This window comes from Desmodus rotundus, chromosome 3 (genome assembly GCF_022682495.2).
Source record: "Desmodus rotundus isolate HL8 chromosome 3, HLdesRot8A.1, whole genome shotgun sequence".
Taxonomy (NCBI): domain Eukaryota; kingdom Metazoa; phylum Chordata; class Mammalia; order Chiroptera; family Phyllostomidae; genus Desmodus; species Desmodus rotundus.
Window position 1 is genome coordinate 96,539,997 of NC_071389.1, and position 27,783 is coordinate 96,567,779.

Sequence of the window (27,783 nt, forward strand, 5' to 3'; positions counted from 1 at the left end):
GATGGTTTGCGTGACATCAATATAACCTGGCAACCAAAGAGAGTGGCCTGGAATGCACATGTGTGAACAATGATGACTTCACTGTACTAGTCAGTGGAGGTGACAGATGCCATTAGATGAGCATATGTACTGTGTGGCCATTGCATTCAAATAACTGAGCAAACAGAGCTATGTATCTGCACCAAATTTTACATTAAGCATGAACATTTCTCCATGGAAACTATTTGGATGATTCAGAAGGTTGCAGCTATGGGCAACTTGTGACTGGCAGTTTCATCATGACAATGTACCTGCTCATGCATCATGTCTCATGCAGAATTTTTTGGCAAAACATCAAATCACCCAGATGACTCAGTCCCCCTAAAGCCCAGGTTTGGTGCCCTGTGACTTCCGCCTTTTCCAAAAACTGAAATACCCTTTGAAAGGGAGGAGGTTTTAGACCATCAGTGAGATTCAGGAAATTATGACAGGGCAGCTGAGAGCATTTGGGAGAACTGTGTGAGGTCCCAAGGTGCCTATTTTGAAGGGAAGTGAGGTGTCACTGTCATATGTATGTTTCTTGTGTTTTGTATCTTCTTCAAGAAATGCCTCTATTTTTCATAGAATGTGGCTGGATACTATCTGGACAGACTATGTATTTTGAGGTTTTGTTAGTTGAGGCATAAATATTTAGATGTCTTGATGAACCAACTCTTACTATTGTAAAATTGACTATTTTATTAGTAATGATATTCTTTGTTCTGAATTCTACTCTGTCTGATATTAATATAACCAATCCAGATTTCTTCTGATTAGTATTAACATGGTAGTCAATCCTCATTATTCACAGATTCTGCATTTGTGTACTTATCTACTAGCTAAAATTGATTTGTAACCCACAAATCAATACCTCTGGGGTTTTTGCAGTCATCCTTAGACATGTGCAGATTAGCAAATAATGTAAGTTACCCATGCATGTGTTCCCAGCAGAGGGGTGCCAACATGAAGCTTTTCCTTCCTATTTCAGCTCATACAGAATGCTCAGGGACAGAGAGACAGGAGGGAGAAGGGTAGTGCAATGCAAGAAGCTCCAGCTCTGGGGCAGTTGGACGGGCTTCAATATTGACTCTGTCACCAGTTACTAGGCTGGCCTTGGGCAAGTCCCTTAACACTTCCAAACCTCATTTTTCTTTTGTAAAATAAAGAAAATAGAATCTACCAGGATGAGTTATTTTAGTATTTAAGATTGAAATCAATGTGAAACACACACCAAGACAAAATCTAATTGAATTGTTCAAAATAAATATTTCTGTGACAAACAGAATCTTAAACCAGAGAAAAAAAGGCACATTACATAAAGTATGAAAAAATTAAAGATGAGAGTAGATTTCTGATCAGGAACACTTCAGCTGAGAGCACTGAAAAAAATCTGTCAAGTTAAAATTTTATACCCAGAAAAATACCCTTAAAAATGAAAGAAAAATAAAGAGTTATTCAGACATAAAGGCAAAAGATTTCATCATTAATAGATCCACATATGAGAAATGTGGAACAAAGTACTCAAGGAAGAATGAAATGATACCAGCTGGAAATAAGGATCTATACAAAGGAATGAAGAGAACTACAAATGGTAAGTACATGCCCTGGACTGGATAGCTTCACAGGCAAATTTAACCAAACATTCAAAGAAGAACTAACTTCTCTCCTGCTCAAACTATTCCAAAAAATTCGAGAAGAGGGAAGACTCCCAAACAGGTTTTACGAAGCCAGTACTATCCTACTTCCAAAACTGGGTAAAGACACAACAAGAAAGAAACTACAGGCCCATATCTGTGATGAACATAGATGCTAGAATCCTTAACATAATATTGACAATCCAAATCCAGCAATATGTCAGAAAGATTATACACCATGACCAAATGGATTCATCCCAGGAATGCAAAGATGGTACAATATTTGCAAATCAATGAACATAATACAAACAAAATAAAGGACAAAAACCACATGATAATCACAATAGATGCAGAAAAGCATTTGATAAAAGTTCTCCCTCCCTGTTCTGCAGTCTGAAAACTTCTCTCTAGAGAGTGTGTTGGGACCTACCTGTTTGTTCATCATCTCATCTGAATTGCGACCTTGATTTACTAATACTAGTGTCTCACAAACTGTTGTTTCATAAATTTCCTTCATGTCTTTTTTGTTGTTATTTTTTCATTTTTTAAAATTATTTTTGTTTTGTTTTGTATTTAATTTTTTTTAATTTTCATTCAGTTACAATTGTCTGCATTTCCTCCCCCATCCCTCCACCCCACCCCAGCCAACCCCACCTCCCTCCCCCACCTCTACCCTCCCCCTTGATTTTGCCCTTGTGTCCTTTATAGTAGCTCCTATAGTAGCTCTCCCCACTATCCCCTCCCCACTCTCCTCTGGCTATTGTTAGATTGTACTTAATTTCAATGTCTCTGGTTATATTTTGTTTGCTTTTTTTCTTTTGTTGATTATGTTCCAGTTAAAGGTGAGATCATATGGTATTTGTCCTTCACCATCTGGCTTATTTCACTTGGCATAATGCTCTCCAGTTCCATCCATGCTGTTGCAAAGGGTATAAGCTCCTTCTTTCTCTCTGCTGCATAGAATTCCATTGTCTAAATGTATCATAGTTTTTGGAACCACTCATTTGCTGATGGGCACTTAGGTTGCTTCCAATACTTGGCTATTGTAAATTGTGCTGCTATGAACATTGGGGTGCACAGGCTCTTTTGAATTGGTGTTTCAGGGTTCTTAGGGTATAATCCCAGCAGTGGAATTGCTGTGTCAAAGGGCAGTTCCATTTTTAGTTTTCTGAGGAAATTCCATACTGTTTTCCACAGTGGATGCACCAGTCTGCATTCCCACCAACAATGTGCTAGGGTTTCCTTTTCTCCGCATCCTCTCCAACATTTGTTTGTTGATTTGTTTATGTTGGCCACTGTGACTGGTGTGAGATGGTACCTCATTGTGGTTTTAATTTGCATCTCTCTGATGGCTAGTGATGCTGAGCATCTTTTCATATGTCTCTGGGCCCTCTGTATGTCTTCCTTGGAGAAGTGTCTGTTCAAGTTCTTTGCCCATTTTTTAATTGGGTTGTTTGTCTTCCTGGAGTGCAGTATGTGAGTTCTTTATATATTTTGGAGATCAGGCCCGTGTCTGAGGTATCATTGGCAAATATGTTTTCCCATACTGTTGGTTCTCTTTTAATGTTAATGCTGTTTTCTTTAGCCATACAGAAGCTTTTTATTTTGATGAGGTCCCATTTGTTTATTCTTTCCTTTATGGCCCTTGCTTTGGGGGATGTGTCTGTGAGGATGTTGCTGCGTGGAATGTCTGAGATTTTCCTGCCAATGATTTCCTCGAGGACTTTTATGGTGTTACGACTTATAATTTAAGTCTTTTACCCACCTTGAATTTATTTTTGTGTATGGTGTAAGTTGGTGATCGAGTTTCATTTTTTTGCACGGAGCTGTCCAGCTCTCCCAACACCATTTGTTGAAGAGACTATTTTTGCTCCATTTTATGCTCCTGCCTCCTTTGTCAAATATTAATTGACTGTAAAGACTTGGGTTCATTTCTGGCCTCTCTGTTCCGTTCCATTGGTCTATGTGCCTGTTTTTATGCCAGTACCAGCCTGTTTTGATTACAGTGGCCTTGTAATATAGTTTGATATCAGGTATTGTGATCCCTCCTGCTTTGTTCTTCTTTCTCAAAATTGCTGCAGCTATTTGGGGTCATTTATGGTTCCATATAAATTTCTGAAATGTTTGTTCTATGTCTATGAACTATGTCAAGGTACTTTAATAGGAATTGCATTGAATCTATAAATCACTTTGGGTGGTATGGCCATTTTGATGATGTTAATTCTTCCAATCCATGAGCATGGTACATGCTTCCATTTGTTTCTGTCTTCCTTAATTTCTTTCTTCAGTGTTGTATAGTTTTCTGAGTACAGGTCTTTTACCTCCTTGGTTAGGTTTATTCCTAGGTACTTTATTTTTCTTGTTGCTATATCAAATGGGATTTTTTCCCCTGATTTCTGTTTCTGCTGTTGTTGTTATTCTCATTGGGAGGATAAATCTTGTCCTCATTTATTTTGGCTGTACTCAGAAGTGTAGCATTCACATGATCTAGCCATTCCACTTCTGGGTATTTATCCAAGGAAAATGAAAACATTAATTTGAAAAGATATGTGCATCATTGTGTTCATTACAGCATTATTTACAATAGCGAAGATGAAAGTAACCTAGGTGTCCATTGTAGAGAAATGGATAAAGATGTGGTATATATATAATATATACAACAGAATATTACTCAGCCATAAAAAAGAATGAAATATTGCCATATGGGGCAAGATGGATAGAGAAGAGGGTATTATGCTAAGTGAAGTAAGTCAGACAGAGAAAAACAAATACCATATTATTTTACTTATATATGGAATCTAAAAACACTAAATTAAATAAATAAATAAATAAATAAATAAATAAATAAATAAATAAATAAAACAGAAACAAACCCATAGATATACAGAATATGCGGATGGTTGCCAAATGGGAGGCAGGTGGGAGATGGGTGAATAAGGTGAAGAGGAATAAGAGATACAAACTTCCAGTTATAAGAAAATGTATAAGTCACAGGGATATATAGCACAGGAAAAGGGTCCATCCTATCATAACAACTTTGTATGACAGAAAGTTACTAGTCTTAGTGTGGTGATCAAATTGCAAAACATGGCCTCCGGCCAAGATGGAGGCAGAGATAGACACAATGTGCCTCCTCGCACAACCAAAAGAAGTACAACAATTTAAAAACAAAGAACAACCAGAACTGACAGAAAATCAAACTGTATAGAAGTCCGACAACCAAGGAGATACACAAGAAACATTCATCGAGATCGGTAAAAGGGGTGGACACAGGCAGCCAGGGCAGAGAGGACTCGTGGCAAGGCAGCGGCTGGCGGACCCAGCAAAGTGGCTGATTGTGGTACGGGGCACGCCAGGCTGCAGCTGGCAGACCCTGCGGCCCCACATTTGTGCATAGATAAACCAGGAGGAACAGTGGGGGAGCAAAGTAGACCCCGAAACCCAGGGCTCCAGCTTGGGGAAATAAAGCCTCAAACCTCTGATTCAAAACACCTGTGGGGGTTGAGGTGGCAGCAGGAGAAACTCCCAGCCTCATGGGAGAATTCCTTGGAGAGACCCACAGGGGCCTAGAATGTACACAAACCCACCCACTGGGGAAGCAGCACCAGAGGGGCCCAATTTAAATGTGGGTAGGAGAGGGAGTGACTGAAAATCAGCCTAATATGGCAAAAAACTTCCCTAATCTGGCAAAGGAAATAGACTTCCAGGAAGTCCAGGAAGCTCAGAGAGCCCCACAGAAGCTGGACCCAAGGAGGAACACACCAAGGCACATCATAATTACATTACCCAAGATTAAACAGAAGGAGAGAATCATAGAAGCAGCAAGAGAAAGGACACAGTTACCTACAAAGGAGTTCCCATAAGACTGTCAGCTGATTTCTCCAAAGAGACCTTACAGGCAAGAAGGGGCTGTCAAGAAGTATTCAAAGTCATGAAAGGCAAGGGCCTACATCCAAGATTACTGTATCCAGCAAAGTTATCATTTAGAATGGAAGGGCAGATAAAGTGCTTCTCAGATAAGGTCAAGTTAAAGGAGTTCATCATCACCAAGCCCTTATTATATGAAATGTTAAAGGGACTTATCTAAGAAAAAGAAGATCAAAAATATAAACGGTAAAATGACAAACTCGCAACTATCAATAACTGAACCTAAAAAACAAAACAAGACCAAAAACAAACTAAGCAAACAACTAGAACAGGAACAGAATCACAGAAATGGAGATCACATGGAGGGTTATCAACAGGGGAGTGGGAGGGGGAGAGAGGGGGGAAAGGTACAGAGAATAAGTAGCAGAAATGGTAGGTAGAAAATGGACAGGGGGAGGGTAACAATAGTATAGGAAATGTAGTAGCCAAAGAATTGATATGTATGACCCATCGACATGAACTATAGGAGGGAGATGTGGAAGGGAGGGGGTGGGCAGAATGCAGTGGAGTGAAGGGGGGGAAATGGGACAAATGTAATAGCATAATCAATAAATATATTTTTAAAAATAAAAAATAAGTTTATTGTAATAAACTCATCACTTTTATTAAAAAAAACAAATTGCAAAATATATAAATGTTGAATCATTATGATGTACACCTGAAACAAGTATTATATGTCAACTATACTTAAATAAAAAACAAAATAGAAAAACATCTGCCTTTATCTTTTAGCTATGAAAATATGATTATACCTATTACTTAAAACCTTCTAGCAATATATGCTTCTTTGCCCTTAGGTAAAAACTACAATTCCTTGACATAGCTAAAAGAAACTTCATGATCACACCTGCACACTTTTCAGCTTTATCACAAGATACCCACCCTTCTGCTTTCTTTGTTATTCCCCACTGACCCAATTTTAGTTCTTAAATGCGCCAGTCCTGTGTTAGCTTCAATGTCACCTCACTCCACCACTTCACACTATGTTCTGCTCATCTTTGAGATCTAGAAGTAAATTTTGCCTCAGCAGAGAAATTGTCCTAGGCATATTATTGTTCTCCTACCATACTTTTTTTCAGGCCCATCAAACTAAATGGGGTTACCCATAGTAGAAACTCAGGTCTTTCTCATTACCGTGTCTGTGCCTTTGTTAGTCCCTCTGCCAAAATTCTTTCAAGATGCTGAAAAAGCAATAGATAAAGTCCAGTAGTCATTTGTGATAAAACTCTCCACAGAGTGGAAATAGAGGGAGCATACCTCAACATAATAAGGCCAAATATGAGAAACCTACAACCAACATCATATTCAATAGGCAAAAACGAAAAGCTTTCCCCTTAAAATCAAGAGTAAGACAAGGGTGCCTGCTTTTACCACTTTTACCCAACACAGTATTGGAAGTTTTAGCCACAGCAATCAGACAAGCAAAAGAAATAAAAGGCATCCAAATTGGAAAAGAGGAAGTATAACTGTCATTGTTTCCAGATGACATGATAGTGTACACAGAAAGCCCTATACTCTCCACCAAAACACTACTTCACCTAGTAAATGAATTTGGTAAAGTAGTGGTATACAACATCAATATTCAAGGGCATTTTTGCACACCAACAATGTGCAAATATTGAGGGCATTTTTGTACACCAACAATGAACTATCAGAAAGAGAAACTAGGGGAAAAATTCCATTTACTATAGCAACAAATAAAATAAAGTACCTAGGAATAAACCTAACCATGGAAGTAAAAGACCTGTACTCAGAAAACTCCAAAACACTGAATAAAAAATTAAGACACAAACAAATGGAAGTACATACCATGTTCATGGACTGGAAGAATTAACATCATTAAAATGACCATAATACTCAAAGCAATGTATACATTCGAGGCAATTCCTGTTAAAATACCAATGGCATATTTCACAGATCTAAAACATTTCAAAATTTATATGGAACCATAAACAACTCCAAGTAGCCTCAGCAATTTTGAGAAAGAATAATGAAGTAGGAGGGATCACAATACATAATATCAAACTATACTACATGGCCATGGTAATCAAAACTGTTTGATCCTGCCATAAGAACAGACACATAGATCAATGGAACAGAATATAGAGCCCAGACTTAAGCCCATATCTCTATGACAATATTTTTTAATTGCTGTTTTAGTTTTTTTTATTGAGGTTCGAATATTGTTGTCTCCATTTACCCACCACCATTTTGCCCCGCCCTATTCAGAAAAACCTCCCACCCTCAAACACACCCCCCTTGGCTCTATCCATGAGTCCCTCATACATGTTCATTTATGTCCCTTCCCCTTCTTCCCCATGTTATTTCCCTCTCCCTTCCCTTCTGGTTACTATCAGTTTGTTGTTGATTTCAATGTCTCTGGCTATATTTTGCTTGCCAGTTTGTTTTGTTAATTAAGTTCCACTTAAAAGTGAGATCATGTGGTATTTGTCTTTACTGCCTGTCTTACTTCACTTAGCATAATACTTTCCAGTTTATCCATGTTGTCACGAAGGATAGGAACTCCTTCTTTCTTTCAGCTGTGTGGTATTCCATTGTGTGACTGTACCATAGTTTTTTGATCCACTCATTTAATGATGGGCACTTAGGTTGCTTCCAGCACTTGGCTGTTGTAAATTGAGCAGCAGCTTATGAACATTGGGGTGCATAAGTTCTTTTGGACTGGTGTTTCAGGATTCTCAGGGTATAAACCCAGCAGTGGAATTGCTGAGTCTAAAGGCAGTTCCATTTTTAGTTTTCTAAGGAAATTCCATACTGTTTTCCATAGTGCCCACACCGGTCTGCATTCCCACCAACAGTGCACTAGGGTTCCCTTTTCTCCACAGCCTCTCCAAAACTTGTTTGTTGTTTATGGTGGCCATTCTGACTGGTGTGAAGTAGTATCTTATTGTGGTTTTAATTTGCATCTCTTTGATGGCTAGTGATGCTGAGCATCTTTTCATATATCTCTGGGCCCTCTGTATGTCTTCCTTGGAGAAGTGTCCAGGACTTTTGCCCATTTTTTAAATTTGGTTGTTTGTCTTCCTGGAGTAGAGTTATATGAGTTCTTTGTATATTTTGGAGATCAAACCCTTGTGTGAGGTATCATTGGCAAATATATTTTCCCATATAGTTGGATATCTTTTCATTTTAATGCTGTTTTCTTTAGCCATGCAGAAGCTTTTTATTTTGATGAGGTCCCATTTGTTTATTCTTTCCTTTATGTCCCTTGCTTTAGGGGACATGTCTGTGAGGATGTTGCTGTGTGGAATGTCTGAGATTTTCCTGCCTATGTTCTCCTCTAGGTCTTTCATGGAATCATGACTTATATTTAAGTGTTTTATCCACCTTGAGTTAATTTTGGTGTATGGTGTGAGTTGGTGGTTAAGTTTCCTTTTTTTGCATGTAGCTGTCCAAATCTCCCACCACCAGTTGTTAAAGAGGCTATTTTGATTCCATTTTATGGAATCTGCCCCCTTTGTCAAATATTAATTGACCATAGAGACTTGGGTTTATTTCTGGGCTCTCTATTCTGTTCCATTGATTGGTGTTTCTGTTCTTATGGCAGGACCAAACGGTTTTGATTACCATGGCCTTATAATATAGTTTGATGTCAGGTATGGTGATCCCACCTACTTTGTTCTTCTTTCTCAGAATTGTTACAGCTATTTGGGGTCATTTATGGTTCCATATAAATTTTTGAAATGTTTGTGTTCTACATTTGTGAAATATGTCATTGGTATTTTAATAGAGATTGTGTTGAATCTATAAATTGCTTTTGGTAGTATAGACATTTTGATGATGTTAATGCCTCCCATACATGAACATGGTATATGCTTCCATTTGTTTGTGTCTTAACTTTTTCTTCAGTGTTGTAGAGTTTTCTGAGTACAGGTCTTTTACCTCCTTGGTTAGGTTTATTCCAAGGTATTGTATATTTCTTCTAAAGGGATTTTTTTTCCTGATTCCTGTTTCTGGTATTTTGTTGGTGGTGTACACAAATGCCTTTAGTTTCTGAATATTGACTTTGTATCCTGCTGTTCTGCCAAAGAGTCTCCACAGCACTCCTTACCAGACTGGTTGTGCTGAAGCTGGTTCTGTATGTCCAAAGTTATATGCTTCTCTCTGGCTATTGCTCAGTTTTTCTGGATGGTTTCTCCACAGTTGAGTTTTGTAATACCAGGTTGTTCCTGGGAGGAGGTCAGTGTGACTTCCATTCATTCCTCTGCTATCTTCCTCCCTCGACAATATTTGACAAAGGGGTATAACCATATATTGGAGTAAATAAAGCATCTTCAATAAATGGTGTTGGGAGATCTGGACAGCTATATGCGAAAAAGGAAACTCAACCACCATCTTACACCATACACCAGAATAAACTCAAGATGGATAAAAGACTTAAATATAAGTTGTGACACCATAAAAGTCCTAGGGGAGAACATAGGCAGTAAAACCTCTGATATGCCACGCAGCAATATTTTTCCCGATATATTTCCTAGGGCAAGGGAAATAAATGAAAAAAAAAAAACAAATGGGACTATATCAATTAAAAACTTTCTGCATAGCTAAAGAAACCATCATCAAAATGAAAAGGGAATCGACCATATGGGAGAACATATTTGCCAATGATACATTGGACAAGAGTTTACTCTCCAAAATATACAAAGAACTCATATGACTCAACACCAGGAAGATGACAATCCAATTAAAAAATGGGCAAAGTACCTGAATAGTCATTACTCCAAGGAGCACACACACAGAGGGCCCAGAGATATATGAAAAGATGCTCAACATCACTAGTCATCAGAGAAATGCAAATTAAAACCAAAATGAGATATCATCTAACATCTGTCAGAATGGCCATCATTAATAAATTAACAAATAAGTGCTGCTGAAGATGTAGAGAGAAGAGAACCCTAGTGCACTGTTGGTGGGAATGCAGACTGGTGCAGTCACTGGGAAGAACAGTATGGAATTTCCTCAAAAAACTAAAAATGGTAGTGCTTTTTGACCTTGTAATTCCACTGCTATGGATTATACCCTAAGAATTCTGAAACAACAATTCAAAAAAATCTATACACCCCTATGTTCATAGCAGCACTATTTACAATAGCCAAGTGCTGGAAACAGCCTAACTGCTCATCAGCAGATGAGTGGATCAAAAAATTATGGTACATTTACAAAATGGAATACTGCACAGCATAAAGACAGATAGAACTCCTATGCTTCATGAAAGCATGGATGGAACTGGAGAGTATTATGGTACGTGAAATAAGCCAGTTGGTGAAAGACAAATACCCTATGATCTCACCTATAAGTGGAAACTAATGAACAAAACAAACAAAAAGCAAAATAGAACCAGAGGTATGGAAACAAAGAACAAACTGACAGGGACCAGAGGGGCAGGGAGAGGGGGATAAGGGTGGAAAGAAGGGGAAGGGACTAGTTAAGATACATGTATGAATGACCCATGGACATCAACAACAGGGTGGGGACTGACTGTGGGAGCTGGCAGTGGGCTGGGTAGAGGAGAGCAAAGAGAGAAAAATTGGGACAACTGTAATAGAACAACAATAAAATATTTAATAAAAAAGACAGTATCACCTCCTTTTGACAACTTTCCATAAATCTCTCCTACAGTCCTCCCAATCTGAGTGCACTATCTTTCTTCCATGCTTTCTTAATACCCTATGTATCCCTCCATCATAGTGTTTTTCAGAATCTACTGAAAGAGACTGTTCCCTTGCCATTCCCTCTAATTGAGGGTAGAAACAGGGGTCTATCTGGCTCTTCTCTACATCTCCAGACCCTAACAGAGTGCCTTGTATATATAGGGTTCTCTTTCACTTCTTTTTTTGCTGATGAATATATGGCTGTAGACAGCTCTTGCTCCTGCTAAATGCTGATATGAGGCTGTGTAGGCACTGTACTTTGCAGGGATAGCTGCCCTTAAAAAGAGTTACATTAATTAAATAGAATAAATTATATTGGATGCTATGGCCAATGCTTTCATAAGACTTTGGATTGGGATGAGAAAATTGATGAAATGCCTCTCAACAACCTGTGTTGGGGTCTGCTGAAGTGGGCAATTACAGCCATAAACAACCCATTACTTGTACTGTCAACAGTTTTTTCTCCTCATGCAAAATGCAGAGTAAAGTGGAAAATGTTAGGGAAGTGGCATTTACCTTACTGATATGGAAGGACTGATATAATGTGGGGACAAGTATTAGGATAGAATACACTGGGGAAGCTGTTTTAACCACCCTGTATGTCACTCTTCCCATATGTAAAATTAAACTGATGGAAGAGAATGCTTGTCTCACCATGGTGGTTATTATGGTGATAGATGAGTGAGACACAATGTTGTATTGTCCCTAGCCATGCCAATTTCTTTTGATTCCGCTTGTTATTGCACAGAGGGAGAAATGACTGGCAGGCCTCATTTTCTTCTTTGAATTGGGAAAGTTGCTAGCAGGCCAAGGCATGGAGAGGACATGATATGGGCATTTTGTGCTGATATCCCAGGGCTTCCGTACTGGGATGTGTGCTCTCATTGAGAAGCAGGGCTGTTTTAGTGCACATGTAAACATGTGTATGACATGCAGGTGAATGGGCAACATGTTTATAATCAGAAGGGGCCTGGTTTGAGACTTTAGATGCCCTAGGTCCTGCCCAGATACTCTGAGGGCCAGAGATCAGTATTTTGACATAGAGCACCAGTCAGGAAACTGCTGTGGGTTCATCACTTGGCCACTCCAATGGCTGTTTATCACTTGGCTACTACAAGGGCTGAGCCTGTGTTGGAGGCTCCCAGTAAATGGCACCAGGTGAACTTAAACCAGGCTAGAGGCACAGCTGGTAAGAAGGCAACAATTGAGGGCAGAGGTCTGGCACTGGCTGGTATAGCTTGCAGAGTCTTTGAGTACACAGACAGCTAGCCTTTCCCCAGGCTCACGTAGCCAAAGCTGCAAAAACACAGAAACTCACTTTTGGCGAATTTAAGAGAAAAGATACATATGAAAGACTATTGGGCACTTACAGAATCTCTGGGATGGCAGGGTCAGTCTTGGAGGTTCTACAGCCAGGAAAGTGCCAAACCTGTCCCTGTGGCTTCCTTGGGCCAGATCCCATGACTGCTGCACACAGACACCACTCAGCATGAGGCAGAGTCCACCTCACACCCATTGATGATTGGGCACTGCACACCACAAGTCAACTTTGCTGCTCTTGAAAAGCTCCTGGATGTTTTCACCACCCCATTCATCCCCACAGGGGATCCATGTGGCCTAATGCTTTTGTCATCTGATTGGAGGACACATACAGTCCATGTCACATGTCTGTGTCTTGCCTGAAAGGCAGGCTGAGGATTTACACACCAGCTGTGAGACCCCCTTAGGTAGGCTGCTCCAAACCAACTGGTGGGCCACAGTGTGACCAGCACCCATTGCACCTCTCAAAGCCAAGTCATTATATTCCCTCTTAAACAAGTCCCCTTCTAGTCTCTTCTGGGTCAGAGGATGCCACTGTCATTCTCCCAGTCGACTGGTTCTGGTTCCACAAACCTGGAAACTGGGTTTGAGTCCTCACTTTCCCTGAGCACTTCCACCCAGACCGTCTCCAAGTCATAACCACTCTGCCTCCTAAATGTCTCATTATTTTGCCCCAATTCCACTATCTATCTCACCCATGTGGCCCAGGCTCATCATCACCTCTCACTTAGGCACAGCAGCACCTTTCTCTTGGCTCCCAGGCTTGGGCTGCTGGCAGCGCCTCTTCCTCCCTACTGTGTCAGGTGACATTTGGTTAAAGGCAAACCCTCTTGCTTCAAATCCTGTGGTGGGTCCCCACTGCCTTCAACAGAGAACTCAACCCCCAGATTCTGTGATAATTTTTATGTTTACTTTTTTGATTCTCATGCATTGAGCACTCTAGTAATATTCTTATTCTCTAACCAAAAAATAAAATAGCTACAGTGTAGTGAATACATACAGTATATGCCATGTAGATGGTCCTCACAGAGTGTCAGCGGAGGTATGTGCTGTCTTTCAGAGGAAGACACTGGTCACAGGAAAAACAGCAGTTTTGGCATTCAAAATAGGTCTACTTGCCTTCCAAGCTCATGCCTTCAACCAGGCCTCCGTCTGCTCTGCCTTTACTGAATTGCCTGCTGCTGGTAGAATAAGACTACTTTCTCCCATTTCTATTTGTTTGACTATTCCTTTCCTCCTGCTTCAAATGGCACCCTTCTTTGTTCCCCTACCTGAGTGTTACTTTGCTGCTCATTCTGAGACGGACTTCTTCTGAGAAGTCTTTCCCACTCTCCTTGCCCCATCACCAAGTGGCCCACAGATCCTCCTCCACAGCACTCACAGCCCTCCCAGCCAGTGCTGCCCATTGGTGGTTGGCCTAGGAGAGCTGAGAATAGGGACGCTGACTCAGGGTGGCTCATATCATATTCTACGGTTCCTGCAAATGCTCAGCAGTTCCTGCTGCCACCTGTAAGCCCAGATTGTCATCAGCATGGAAACATGCACACTACCTTCCCCAGAGAGTAACTGGGGTAGGGTGGAAGGTGGATATCCACCTCATTTGTGCCTCAGAAGAAAACATGGCCTCTGCTGCACTAGGTACTATATTGACTTTTTACCCTGGAGAGGCTGCTTTCTGGAGTACTTCTAGTGGGTTGGTTGTCTCTGGTTAACTAGATTCCAAAAAATCTTGTATTTTAATGCTCCAAAGAGTTTACTCTTTTTTTTTTTTGGTCCTTTAAACCTTACTTTGAGAAAATGAAAGATGATTTCTGAGAGAATAAAGTTGGTGTGGAAAAAGGAATTATGTGTCAGAACTATATCCTCCTTTTCTGGGTTCCTTTTACTGCATGGTGACAATGTTGTTGGCACTGTGGTTTCAGAAGGTCACTGGTGTGGGCTCCTAGTAGTGTCAGATGAGTGAAGCTCCAGCAGTTCTTATTTCCTCAATGCTAAGCTTCCAAACAAGGTGTGTTTACCTTCTTTATGCCTATACGATCCACCCTATAATTTCTTTTTTCACTTCACACCATACTGGGAAAAAAAATGTTTTTCCTTAAATTGTGTCAGCTTGTCTATTGATAATGCTGGTATGAAGGTGAAGGATCAATCAATGACCATCACTCCTTCCAGCTTCAGAGCATCTCAGACAGAGAATACTCAGCTTTAGTGTCTCATTACCAGCCCTGGCTTAGGATGTGCTGCCTAATTGGGAACCCTTAAGTGTCTGGGCCATAGAAGGTGTATGAGGCCGACACACAGCCTCCTTGTAGCCTCAAACAGAGAGTCCAAAAGCACCACTATTAATCTTATTAGTCCATGCAGTCCTGTTGCTACAATGAAATGTATAAATATTCATAAATTCTTGAATCCACTTCAGCAGCTAGGATAAAATAAGTCAATAAATTTCCTGGAGATCAGCAGAGGTTGATGATTGTGATAAGCATATACAATTTGCCCCTCCACCTCATTTCTGCTATGAACTGCTTGAGACCTGTGCCAAAATGTTTCTATGATTTGTGTGCCCAAGACCCTACCTCCTTGTCAAATTTTCCAGAGAGTGAGGTCCCAGAAAGATGGTACATACCTGTGGAGATGGTGTTCCGGGCTTGGCTCTCCACTGGCTGGGCTGAGTGCCAGAGACAACTGCCCACTGGGGGAGAGGTTGCCTGATGCTGGACCTGGGGTGTGCTGAGAGGAAGGACTGGTCTCAGGGCATGAGCAGGGCTGCTCAGGCTTCCACCACCTGGGTGGATGGTTGTGGCTATCCCTTTGGCCAGTGGAGACCCTCCAACCACATTATTCCAGGGTGGCCCAGCCCCTTCTAAGGGAGCCCTGAGGAAATAAAACAGAATGAATTTGGGGACAGTGCAGATGAAACTACACTACACAGGCCACTGATAAAGGCCTGCTCTCACAGAATGGCTCAGAGATGAAGGCCATCAGTCCCAGAGACAAACCCTGTGTTAGGCACTGTGTTAGTACTAAGATAACTCTTGTAGGTAAACAATGCTCACAGGTCCAGCTGAGAAGGGCACACCTTGTAAAACTTTCAGGGGGGCCAGCTCTCAATGTGAATATTCAAGAAATAGCAAAAAAAAAAACAACCCTAAAAACAGAAGAGTGATTCCAATCAATAAAATATTTTGTACCAGGTCTACTGTTTTGACTCATCCTAACAAACAGCTGTGTGTCCCCAAACACATCCAGAAAGAACAGATGACTCAGTCACATCCCATGAGGTTTGGGCACATCTGGCACATGATGGGAAGTAGTAGCAAAGATCCATTCCCGCTGGACATGGCTATTGTCTTGTTTCTGCTAGCCTCTGGGAAGGGGCACAGACAAACCACATCCCACTGAGAGATGTCAGGGAAGTTACAGTATCATACTAGAAAAATACAGGGTCTGGTACAAATAACACCCCCTTTTTATTATAAAATAATAAGTAGGTGATTCTAAACATAACAGTATCACACTTAAGCACACCATATGAAATTTTTGGTGAAATGTTCAAATTTAAACTATAAATTATTACACCCATGTTATTACCCTACCAACCACACTGAAGCAGGTGTTACTTTTGCCAGACCCTGCTGCCCTTTCACCCCATGGTTCCTAAATGAAATCAGTTTAGAGTGTTTAAGAAACAGCAACTTTTACGGGGCGAATGGCTTTTAAACCCTTGTGCACTATGCATATTTGCACTGAATCCATGCTCTGGCTGTCGGGATGCAGAACCCAGTGGAGTCAGGTCTTGAAAACTTTAGAGATTTAGTTTCGGGGGATCAGACTGTCTTCCATTTGTACTAGATCTCAGTAAACTCCCCTTTATCCTCTTGGGATATCAGTCACAAGGCACCAGAAGCCACACATGGGAGAGAACAGGCACTCTCAGGACCGTGGCTCCTGGGCAAGGACACAGGATCCCCTCTCTGCATGGGTTGGTGCCAGTGGGTCTGACTTCAGATGAGGAAGATCCCTTGCAATGTCCAGTCGGGGTACTGCAGAACAGCTTAGAGAAAGGGCCTCCTGGAGAAGTGTTTGACCCCACAGCAACACCTTCCTGCATGAGCCCTTAGCACTGCCCTGAAATTCACTTCCACCAAGGAACTCAGTGAGCTGGCCAGACAAAACCATGAATTTTTTAGCATATCTGCTACTTGCTGAACTCAATTTTACCCTAGGACATTTTTAAAATGAAATAAAGTGGGATCACAAATGATGGGCCTTCCCCAGGAGGGCAGTGGGATGAGGTAAGATGTTAGCCTGTGTCCAGGGCAGCACTGCCCCTAGGGTGCTTTGAAAAGTATGGAGCAGGGTAGCCATCAATGCAAGGTCTAAGCGTCATTTAATTTCTTTCACTGCAATCTTGTTTCAAAGAGAGCATCAACCCAAGGACCATGGCCTCAGTTTGTGGGTCCTGGAGTGTTGACACAGCACTGTATCCATGGAGGGCTTCCATGAGTGAGATTGACTGAAATAAAATCAAGCAGTGGACCCCTCATCTTGATGGAAAATTCTCAGACAACTTTGGATATCATGTTAGTGAATTTTTTAAATTGTTCTGTTTTTTCTAAAAATAATACAATAGAAGGTTTGTAAAACACAGGTAAACACAAGAAAAAGTTTTAACCTATAATACCACCTCTTAATAACAATTGTTACCTTTTGAGGGTATATCATTTTCCTTTGCATGTATGCATATGTGTGTGTTTTATGTATAACAGGTCTATGTGATCACACACACACTGCTATCCTCACACAGTGAACAAGCACACAAACACCTGTACACACACACATCAGCATGCACAGCCTTGACATCTCACTTTCCTTGGTGACTTTCTATCCTCACTTAGTGATACTGCCCTGACTCCTGCTCAGTCTGTTCCCATCCTCTCCCCTGGCAGCCAGTGTCTGCTCAGGGAAAGACAAGCAAACCTAATGCAGAAGGCGAAATGCTCGCCATATAGAACCCCTGCTCAAGGGGACTTTGAGCTCACAGGGCAGAACCCCACAGGCAGGGCATGTCCTGTCTGCCTTCTGAACTGTATTTAAGGGTGGCCCAGACACAGCATGACCTCTAGGCAGTGACAACAGCTGCAGGGAAGTGTGAGGGCCTCCTCCCTTCTCGCCCAGGCAGCGACTAACTATGACCTCACCTGGAAGTGGGCGTCACGTAGTTCCCCGGAAACACCCCAGAGAGCCCAGTCTTCAGGGATGTGCCCTTGAACCAGCCATCCTGACACTTCTCAAGGACATGGTACATCTCACCCTTGCGCAGCTCCAGCTCATCATTCTTCTGGGGCTTGTAGGCATAGAGCGCCAGGTACCTGCAGGTGGAAGAAACAGGGACAAGGATAAAGAGTGGGAAGCAGGGTAGGCATAGGGCTGTCTGGTGTCACACGGGGCACATGGGATCTCTTCTTCAGGTGAACCCAACCTAGAAAGAGTAGCTGGTACCTCTGGAGGCCTTTCACATAAAGCATGTGACCTGCTCTTCAAAATAAACCAATGAAGTGGTGGGGGAGGGGGAACTCCCAGCACTGCCAGGTCAGGGAGACACATGCAGGGAAAAGGCAGGGACCCAAGAGCCCACAGCCACTCCACAGCCCTGCGCCACCCAGGCAAGTGAGCGCCAGCACCAGCTTTCCTGTCTGACAGCTCAAGAGGCTGAGAGACCTATCCAAGGGCCTCGGGGAGTGGTGTCAGAAGTACAATAGATCTGGGGGGCCAGGATTCTGGGCCCTACTGTTTTTTGTTTGTTTGTTTACTATTCTCTACACTGTCTATAGCTTGATGCTCTGGGCAAGAGAAACCTTTAGGAAAACCTGAAGATTTTTAAGGAGAGCAAGTTAAGCAAGTAGGAATGGGTTTTCCTCATCCTTTCTAACACAGCCCTGGCTTATCTACTCAATCTGAGCTGCAAGAGGCTTGAGAGGCCCTTTTTAAAGAAAAGGTAGTCTGATTAGGAAATTCTTCATTGCAATATTTGGACCATGACTAAAAATTTAAATTCTACTTTTTAAAGCTTATTTGAATACAAGAAAAATCTTAGTGGTGAAAATCCTGGCCTAGGTCATAGAAGTTGGGCCTCTAAATTACCCATGAACCACAGCAAGTCCCTCTTGTAAAATACCTCTCAATCCCTAGCCTCATAGGGTACGTGTGGGGACTGGGTGATATTGCAAACTTTTGGGTTTGAAGAATGCTTAGTCTTGAGCTGAAAGTGAGAACTATGTCAGATAACTGTCTTCGCTCACAAGATTCAGGCAGCAAAGCTGGTAGGGGCTTCAGTTCAATAAGAGACCAAAGACTTCAGTTAACCCCTTACAGGGCCCATGGGCTTTTGGGGCTTAAGGAAGCAGCAGGTCTCTGGGGACTAAGGAGGCTCACAGACCCCCCAGGGTATCCTCCTTACCCCAGAGGGGCCTTCTTGGTAGATGAATACAGAAATGTGACAAGACTGTAGGGTTCAAATGAGAAGGAGCCATCCTGGGTCTAAAAGGCCCCATGAAGAATATGCTAGAACAGAATGAAAATCCTATAGAGTAAAAATTTCTTGACCTTAAATAAGACAAAATAAAATAAAATGTGCTGTGCCTTTCCAACATCCTCATCTTACACACCCCATGTACCTCTCTTTGATTCAATAAAGACCTTGTTTATTTTCTTTCTTTCCAGGTTTCCCACCCCCTCAAGCCCAGTTCCCTCAAGGGCATCTGCAGGATGACAGGAAGGCTTACATCTTGATTTCTCCCTGTTTGACACTGACAAACACTGACAATTAGGAAGGATTCTGGGCTTCAGGGAGGGTAAAGCAAGCCATCACAGGACCCTGGCTTGTCATGGTGTGAAGACTGACTTTCATTTTGCAGCAATGTTCAAGTGACACAGGATGCAGGATGTAACCTTTCTGTTGTCACATTGGACAACTCTCAGGGAGCTCTTGGGTGGTGACAAAGGAATTATTACAAACGAGAAAGTCACATGGAAACTGCATTCACACCATTGATGTGGTTACAGGTGCCCTTTGGCAATTCAGGGCTGCCTCTTGTGGGAGGAGGCAGGGTATCCCCACAGCTCAGGCTCAGGCAAAAGGAGGATAAAAGCAAGAGGAAAGAGGGGATCTGTGGGAGGCTCGTAAACTGATAAGAATGACGCAAGACTTTTTGTGCCTTCTCTCAAGAAAATATAATTGAAGCATGAGCCCTGGTTAAGTTTGCCTCATTCTGTGTCTTTATGGTATGAGGACAATCTTTTTGATTCCATGGCTAGTGAATACAATGGCAGTAGGAGAATGCAAAGCAGGGACAGCTTCTCCTTGGGGTATGCATGTGCACAACACAGACCTTCCCAAGAAAATCACGTCTCCTTGGTCAGGGTGGACATGTGCTGCCTTCGTTCCCTCAGGGCCCTCATCCTTGGGCTTCTAAACAAGGCTCGGGTCCATGGTTGTATTCCACTCCCTCCCAGTCCTGTGCAGAGCCTGGCCTGCATGAGCAGAGGGACACGTGACCCCTGGTGGCCTGCTTCACCGGGCCCTCCTCCACCCCCTGGCTCAGGAGAGAGTGTCCAGGGGGGCCTCCCTGGCCCATGGCTACTGAACACTTCCTGCAGATTGCAGAGCACAGTACAGCTCAGCTTTCCTGTACACCAGGGCTCTGCATTCTTGAAGGCTTCTTTCAACTCCTCAAGCTGGGAGCTATGTTGAAGAGTTTAAATTCCCTGCCCTTCCTTTCTCACCGTTCACCACATTCCTGTGGGATCTGAGAAATTTTAAGCAGCTGTGTCCTCTTGTGACCAATTATCAGTCCTCAGTGAGGGTTCAGGCAAGAGGTGACCACTTGCTACTCTGTGGCCACATCTACCTCCTGAGGAGTGACGACTGATAGTGCAGAGGGAAACCTAAGTCCAGCCCAAAAAGGGGACAACATGTACACGTCCCTAGCTGGGGGCACCCAGTAAACCTTGGCTCAGGGAAGCTTTAATCCAAGGTGTTCCCTGGATATACTAAACATGTTCTTCCTCAAGACCTTGGTCCTTACTTTCCCCTCTGTCTGGACCTCTCATCTCTTATCTATCTGCCTCCTCTCCCTCCCCAACTACATTGTATGATCCATGAGGGTAGAGATTTTTATCTGTTTTGTTCACTGTTCTATCCTCAGTATCTAGAACAGTGTCTGGCATGTAGTAAGTTCTCAATAAATATTTGTTGAAAGAGGAATAAAATAGGGTCTCTGGTTTTGAGATTAATATTAAGATTGCTTTAGAAAAATGGGTGTATGTGTGTATGTAAGTGTTTCATACTGCCCCAAGTTCTGCCAGCTGACATTGAACATAAAATTAGCACAGAGCACACAACTCTGAGCTTTCCTTCTTTATGTCAGAGTTCCCTGAGGAGAAGCTGGGCTTCCCTTTATCCACAGCTCAGTGCCTCACTCCCTCACAGGTGTGACTCCTCACAGCAGTCCTCCACAAGCTTTAGCCTCAGGTCTGCTTCCAGAAAACCTGATTTGGGCAACACTGGTGCTGCCAAGGGCCCACCACCACGTGCAGAGCTGGAGACTGGCTTTCTGTCCACTGCCATCGACCCTACTGGCACCTGTACAAGTCTCCAGCCTCTGCCCACTAGGCTCTGTACTCTGCTCAAGGTGATTTTTCTGCTCTTCCCACATGCATTCTTCTCTACTCCCTACCTGCATTGGGCCTTATCATGGTCTCTCCCTGAAGGTGATCAGCACACCAGGGCTGTAGTAGGGCAGGTAGTGTAACTCTGGATGTGCTTATCACAAGGCTGGTGCTGTCAAAGAAGGCTGGGTTGTGGGATAACCCCTAAGTCCTCACCCTCAGTCATGGCAGGGACTTATGTTACTGGGTACCCACTGTACTGAGCTCACACTAATCAAGTCCAATGCAGACTGAAGTACAGAACCAGGCTCTGTGTTATGGATTTGTGGTAGAAGAGAAATCCTTTCCTGTGTGAGGCATGGTCAAGTCACCAGTCCCTTTCCCAACATCAGAATGTGGTCTTTAGAAGGTGGCTTGGCAACCTCTTGACCCTCAAGACAAATGGAGATGGAGTCAGGAGGAGTTCTACTTTCTTGTACTGCCCCCTCGGGTCCTTCACTCCCCTCGCTGGCTCTGAGAAACACACAGAGAAGTGGAGGTAAGAATTCACCCCCAGCCTAAGTGGTGTTCTCTATCAAACTCTACATCATCCACAGGGGATCTGGCCGAGAGCATGGCCTCCAAGACCAGACATGTATTCCTGCAACCCAGGAAGCACTGCAAGACAGGTAGATGAAGGACAGACAAGCTCAAGGGCCAGGGGATGGATTTTGGGTGGCCTCCCCACACTGAGGAAGTGAGAAGGGAGGGCATCGGCTCGTGGGTGGGCAAACTGAGACCTCCTCTTGTATTTCAGGGCAACCAAAGCTTTAGGAAATTGGTGCCCATGCAAACCTTTTATATGGCTTAAGAAGGGGGTAAGAACACTCTTCAGTCAATGCTAACCTGAGTGATCAGGCCCTTCAATCACACAGGCTCACATTTCAAAGCACACAATTTGACCTGCAGAAGGCAAACCCACATGTTAATGAGGATTACTGAAAACAGGCCTACTGGAGACTCCATGGCCCACTACAGCACACTCTCTGTTGCACTTGTTTCTGTGAAGGCAGCACTTCTCATGCTCAATCTCAGACTACCTTTGACATGACTACTGGTACTGTTTTGGAAAGAACAGAGAGATAACAAGCAACCATACTGCCACCCTGCATGCCTGTCACTGATATGTGTGGACCGCTAACTTCTTGGAGCTAAAAAAGATAGATGAGTGGTCAGGCTAACTAATCCCCTTCTTGATAAACAATGAGGTCAGCTGGATCTTATTCACCCTAGGAGTAAAAAAAAAGTGATTTCAAAGGTCACGTTCTCAAAGTGGATTGTGCATAGCACTGTAACATATGTGATATTACCTGCCATTGTGCCTGGTACTCGTTATGAACAGCCATGGAAAGCACACATTAAAGTTACAAAGCCAATCACAGGCATGCTGGTCATGACTTGCCTGCTACTCGGGTGACCACTGTGACCAGGACACATTCTTGCCCAAGTGCTTATCATCCTTTGAAGGACTTTATTTGACATGGAAGTCTCCCTTCTGTTACCCAAATGAAAATCTCAACCCTAACAGGGACAGCTGTGCTCTGGGTGTAAGACAAAGGAGAGAGGAAAAAAAGAGACCCCAATGGCAGAGTGGGGTAGGAAAAGAGGTCCCTCCATACTCTAGGCAAAGTTACAAAGCTGCATGATATGGAAGGTCTGTGTGTGGTTGAGACCTTGAGCATATACTCACATCTCTTGGGGAATGATATGCTTAGAACTGTATTAGCTTTTGGGTCTCAAAGGCAGAGCAGCCTTCTTGGGTGGCTGATTTGATGCATGAGAGCTAGGGACTCAGGGCCAACACCAGGAGTCCCCTGCACACAGGAGGAGTAAGGCTGTGGCTGTCATTGAACAAGTAAACATTTGTTGAGAGCCTGTGTACTGGGCATTCATTTGGGAATCCAAAACTGAAACACCTGGGCCTCATCCTTGAAGAACTCAGTGTCCTGCCTCTCTTTTGGGGAAGTACATTAGGGCCCAAGGGTCTCCTGGGGATGACTGTCTATTTCCTCAGGGGAAGGTCTTGAATCCAGTTCTGGAAGAGCAAGACCATCATCACCATCCCTCCCCACAGCCCCCAGCTTGAGGGGAAGCCATTAGAGCTTACCCAGGAGACCTAGTCAGAAGATAGCGTCTTCTGCCCAGTGCTAGTGAAAACTTGAATTCCAACCTAAAAATATCTAGTAGTAAATAGAAAGTAGTATATAATCTATGTTCCCCCCTCGGGAAGCTAGTTTAAATATAGGTAAGTATCAGTTTCCTTTTGTTTAGTTGGATGTGGTCATAACTAATCACAGCAGAGTGGGCAGAGAAAGTGGGGGATACTCGGTGATTTCCTATCTGCCACCAGATAAAAGCAAGTGTTTCCACTAGGCTTAAAAATGTAGACAGCACGTATCAGGATGGTCAAGGTACTTTTAGGAAACCTTTTGGAGCTTGGCAACTTGCTTTTTCAAAAGGTATTTTGCTTGAAATACATTCTGTTCTGCAACAACAGATTCTAAGTATTCCTCTGATCTGCATGGTATCTATAGCACTTTCCACTTCACCATATTATATACAAAATTCATATTCTCCACCATGAAACATCCATTCAAGTAACTGACTCATTGCCAAATAAAAGAGCACAAGGCAGTCGAATTCTTCAGAACGCTATTTCAGTAGGGAGTTTTAAACTGCACGTATCTTTTAAGAACTGTAATTTACCAGGAGCAGATTTTCTAAACAAGAAAAGCATGCCAGTTCTAGCAGTGATCCTTTGGGTTACATTTGTCTGTGATACACAGCTGTCATTGCATGGGTATGGCAGTTTTGGTTGTCAAGACACTGAGCTACTTCTGAGCAGTTGCTAAGTGGACACCGAGAAAGTTCCATGACTACCCACTGCTCTGGCATCCTCCCAATGCCAGGGCCCCTAGCTCAAACTTCTCAGGAGTCCATTGGTGTTCTCTGTGCTATAGCTGGTCCTTTCCTGATTGGCCAGCACCTGTATCATCAAATATTTTGATTATCCTCCCTGCTTATGATAAATGTCCTAGGGAAAATAACACTTAAAGACCTGCTTGTCTTTTCTGCACTTTCCCATCAGTAGTATTATTAGAGGCACATAACTCAAATGACCCACTAGTAACAAATGAGACAACCCTATAGAAACTATACATTTACAAGCTAGTAGTAACGGAAGAGAGATGCACAAAGCATGGGCCCCAAAACATAACAGCAGCTCACATATTGAAGGGCAGCTGGGCTTTGGAAGCCGTGCCGTGCTGCTCAGCCACTGGGTTGGATCCGGCCAGGGAGGAGTCCTACAAACAGACAAGAGGAGACAGTGAGTTGACAGGAGGCTTCTGCCCAGGGAAGAGAAAGACGAAGTCGAGTCGGAGTCCAGAGACATTTGCTCTCTCCTCAGGGCTACTTGCTTTGCCTGGGTTGTTAATAATGTTTTTCCAATATACTAGAGAGAGCTTGGTGGCCCATGACATGGGGCCCAAGTCAGCTTTCAAGAGGCCCCCTGAAGCAGCTGCTCAGAACATTACTCTCGTCTGCATCTGGGTTAATCAGCACCACGCTGTGCTTAACATAGAAGAAGGCAGTTTCTGGAAGCTCATTTTTATTCTTAGAACTTGAATTATTCATTCTTGTGTTTGCAAAAAGAAAATCCAGACAAAACCTGTCATGCTACAAAGCCTGGGCTCATTTAAAAACTGAACTCCAAGAAACTGAAGATTAATCTCTATAGAAAATTGGTCCTTTGGCTGTGAACAGAGGGGCATGCTGTAGTGCAACTGGACTGAAAGACACAGCGTCTCCAACTCAGACCCTGAGGGGCTCAAAGCTTCAAGGGTTCATTATGTAGGAAGATGACTGGAGGAAGGTCTGTTTCAAGGTGTTTCCAATAAACATCAGGTGCATGCTAAGCGGGCTGAAGGGAGTGGTTAGGGGCCAAGCAGAGAGATATGGGCTGTGTGATCATCTGGCATAGGCAATTCCTACACAGAGATCCCTGTAGACATAGTTCATGAAGGACACATTGTCCCCAAATCTTCTCACTACCCAGCTTGCCCATCCAGCCCCAGGCATTCCTCAGGGCAGCACCCTATCTTCCTATTCAGAGGACACAATGAATTGAACTGTGTCACCCAAAAGATATGCCCAAGTTATAGCCCCCGGTGCCTGTGAAGGTGACTGTATGGTCCTAAAATCATATCACCTTTGATTAGAATGGGCCCTAAATCCAATGACAAGTGTCCTTATAAGAGAGAGAAAAGGAGAACAGACACCCACATAGGAAGAAAAGCCATGTGAAGACGGAGGCATAGATCGATGTGATGCATCTATAAAGCCAAGGAACTCCAAGGACTGCAGCAACCACCAGAAGCTGGGAGAGAGGCCTATGCTGCATTCTCCCTCAGCTTCCAGAAACAACCAATCCTGCCAACAGCTTGATTTTGGACTTCTGTCTTCCAGTACTGTGACAGGATAACTCCCTGTTGCTTTGAGCCACCCAGTTTATGGTACTGTTACAGCAGCCCCCAGGGAACTAATACAACTCAACTCACTAACCCATTCTGACCTTGCTTAGCTGATGCACTCCACATGCTAAGGCAACCTCCTAACCCTCCCTACGTGGTCGACCTCTCTACTCCACCAGGGGTCATGAAAGGTGCTGGAAATCACAGCACATCCACAACTTCTAAGAAGTTAGAAATTCTATTTCTTCTTGTTTAAACAACAAAGTGCCTGGTGGAATGAGCACATGCAACACAAGCATAACGTCCCTCATTTTTCCAAGATCCCTCAAAGTCTCAAAAGACTTCCCATTCCAAACTCCCACACCTGTGAGAGAAAACGCTGATTTCCAAAAGCAGACCCTTCACAAATCTCATCCCTGTGGCTGATGCACAGATGCCATTTTCTGGGGTGCTGTGTGGGAGCTGGGCTGAAAGGTGGGACATTCCTTCTGCTGATAAATTCAGGGGACTTCCATCTGCTTATCACACCTGCCCAACGTAAGAGGGGAGATAGAGACTAGAAGGCATCACACATCAAAACTTGGGGATGTTTTCCTTCAAGGTGGTTGTTGGCAGAGGTCACCATGGGTGTCCAGGAACCATTCTCCACAGAGCGGCAGAATGGGTGGGAAGTTGACTGTCACAGGTGTGGGCATCTGGTTCCAGACTCTTCCTCCCCTGGAGTATGAGCAAGACCCCTAGTGCTGGTTCCCCACAGCTCTCCTTGTATGGTCCCTGGAGAAAGGTGTGGGCAGGATGTTAGGGCCCTTCACTCAAACAGGCATGGGGCAGGAGTGGCACCATGCTGGAGGTGGTCAGCAGAGGTCCACGAGCACCTCCAGTGTGGAGTTCATCAGCTAAGCAAGGTCAGAACTGGTTGGTAAGTTGATAAGAAAGGCCCCCTCAGCTCTCCACAAAAGCAAGCAAGTAGTGTGATGGTCAGTTGAGTTGTAGGGTTGTTCTACCTGCATGGGGCATGTTTTAGGCCCTCACTGACATCAGCTGACCACCTGATTGTGAGGACAGGCTGGGGTACCACCACAGCCTCTGATCTCAGTAAATGGCTTGCACTGGTGGAGGACAAGCATTAGACATGTCATTACAGACATAGGGGTCCCCGCAAGTGTAGGACCACAGGAATACACAACAGGGACTTCACCTGGGGCGTGGCCAGAGAGGGCTTCTGTGAGCAGGGATGGGCCTGTTAGGTGAGGTGGTAAGGGTCAGGATAGGGGAAAGAGTAGAGGAGTCTACTCAGCAAGGGCTGGCGAAGGCAAGCTCAGCAAGTTTGAAGAAACTGAAAGGAAGGAGCCATAAGGGAAAGTGCTCAGAGTGGTGCAGAGCCAGTCTGTGCGAGGCCTCCTGAGCCACTGAGTTTCTGGTCTTCACCTCGAGGGCAAAGAGATCCCCTGGAAGGCTGGCAGGAGAAAGGTAAATATAGAATCAGACCCACAATTCACAGGGGAGACCCATTAGGAAGCACCGAGGAAGGTCTGGGTCAGAGGTATGGGGATGGAGGAGAAGGATCTTTACATCTATAGGTTGTGGGTAAGAACAGTAAGAGCAGTAATAATAACGGCCACTCCCCTTCATCCAGAGCTCATCAGCATTTCATCTGGAATAATGCACTTAATCCTCAAAATAAGCCTATAGAGTGTTTTTTTGTTGTTGTTGTTTTTTCAAATCAGCATTTTAGAAAATGAGGAAACAGGGGCACAGAAGTTAAATGAATGGCTCACATTCATACAGCCAGTACATGGCCAAGGCTGGGCTTGAACTCAGGCAGTCTGAGTCTGGAGGCCATGTGCTTGTTTACCATGCCATTTGTATGAGTTTCTTATAGCTGCTGTAACAGATTATAACAAAGTCAGTGACTTAAAACAACACAGCTACACCATCTGATGGTTCTGAAAGTCAGAAGTCCCAAACCAAGGTACTGGCAGGACGATGCTCATTCTGGAGTCTCTAAGGCATAATCCATGCCTTGCCTCA

The 27,783-nt window shown here is 43.4% G+C and overlaps 1 protein-coding gene across 5 annotated transcripts in view; it reads right to left on the reverse strand.

Annotated features, from left to right (window-relative positions):
* The window catches only part of SH3RF3 (SH3 domain containing ring finger 3), a 399,165-nt gene that overhangs the window by 77,156 nt on the left and 294,226 nt on the right, over positions 1–27,783 (reverse strand). For all 5 annotated transcript variants that reach the window (XM_053920589.1, XM_024552410.3, XM_053920587.1 and 2 more), the window contains 3 exons: positions 24,509–24,585; positions 17,773–17,943; positions 15,198–15,445 (listed from right to left, as the gene is read on the reverse strand). In XM_053920589.1, coding sequence (XP_053776564.1) covers positions 15,198–15,445; positions 17,773–17,943; positions 24,509–24,585 — 496 coding nt within the window. The remainder of the gene's footprint in view (positions 1–15,197; positions 15,446–17,772; positions 17,944–24,508; positions 24,586–27,783) is intronic.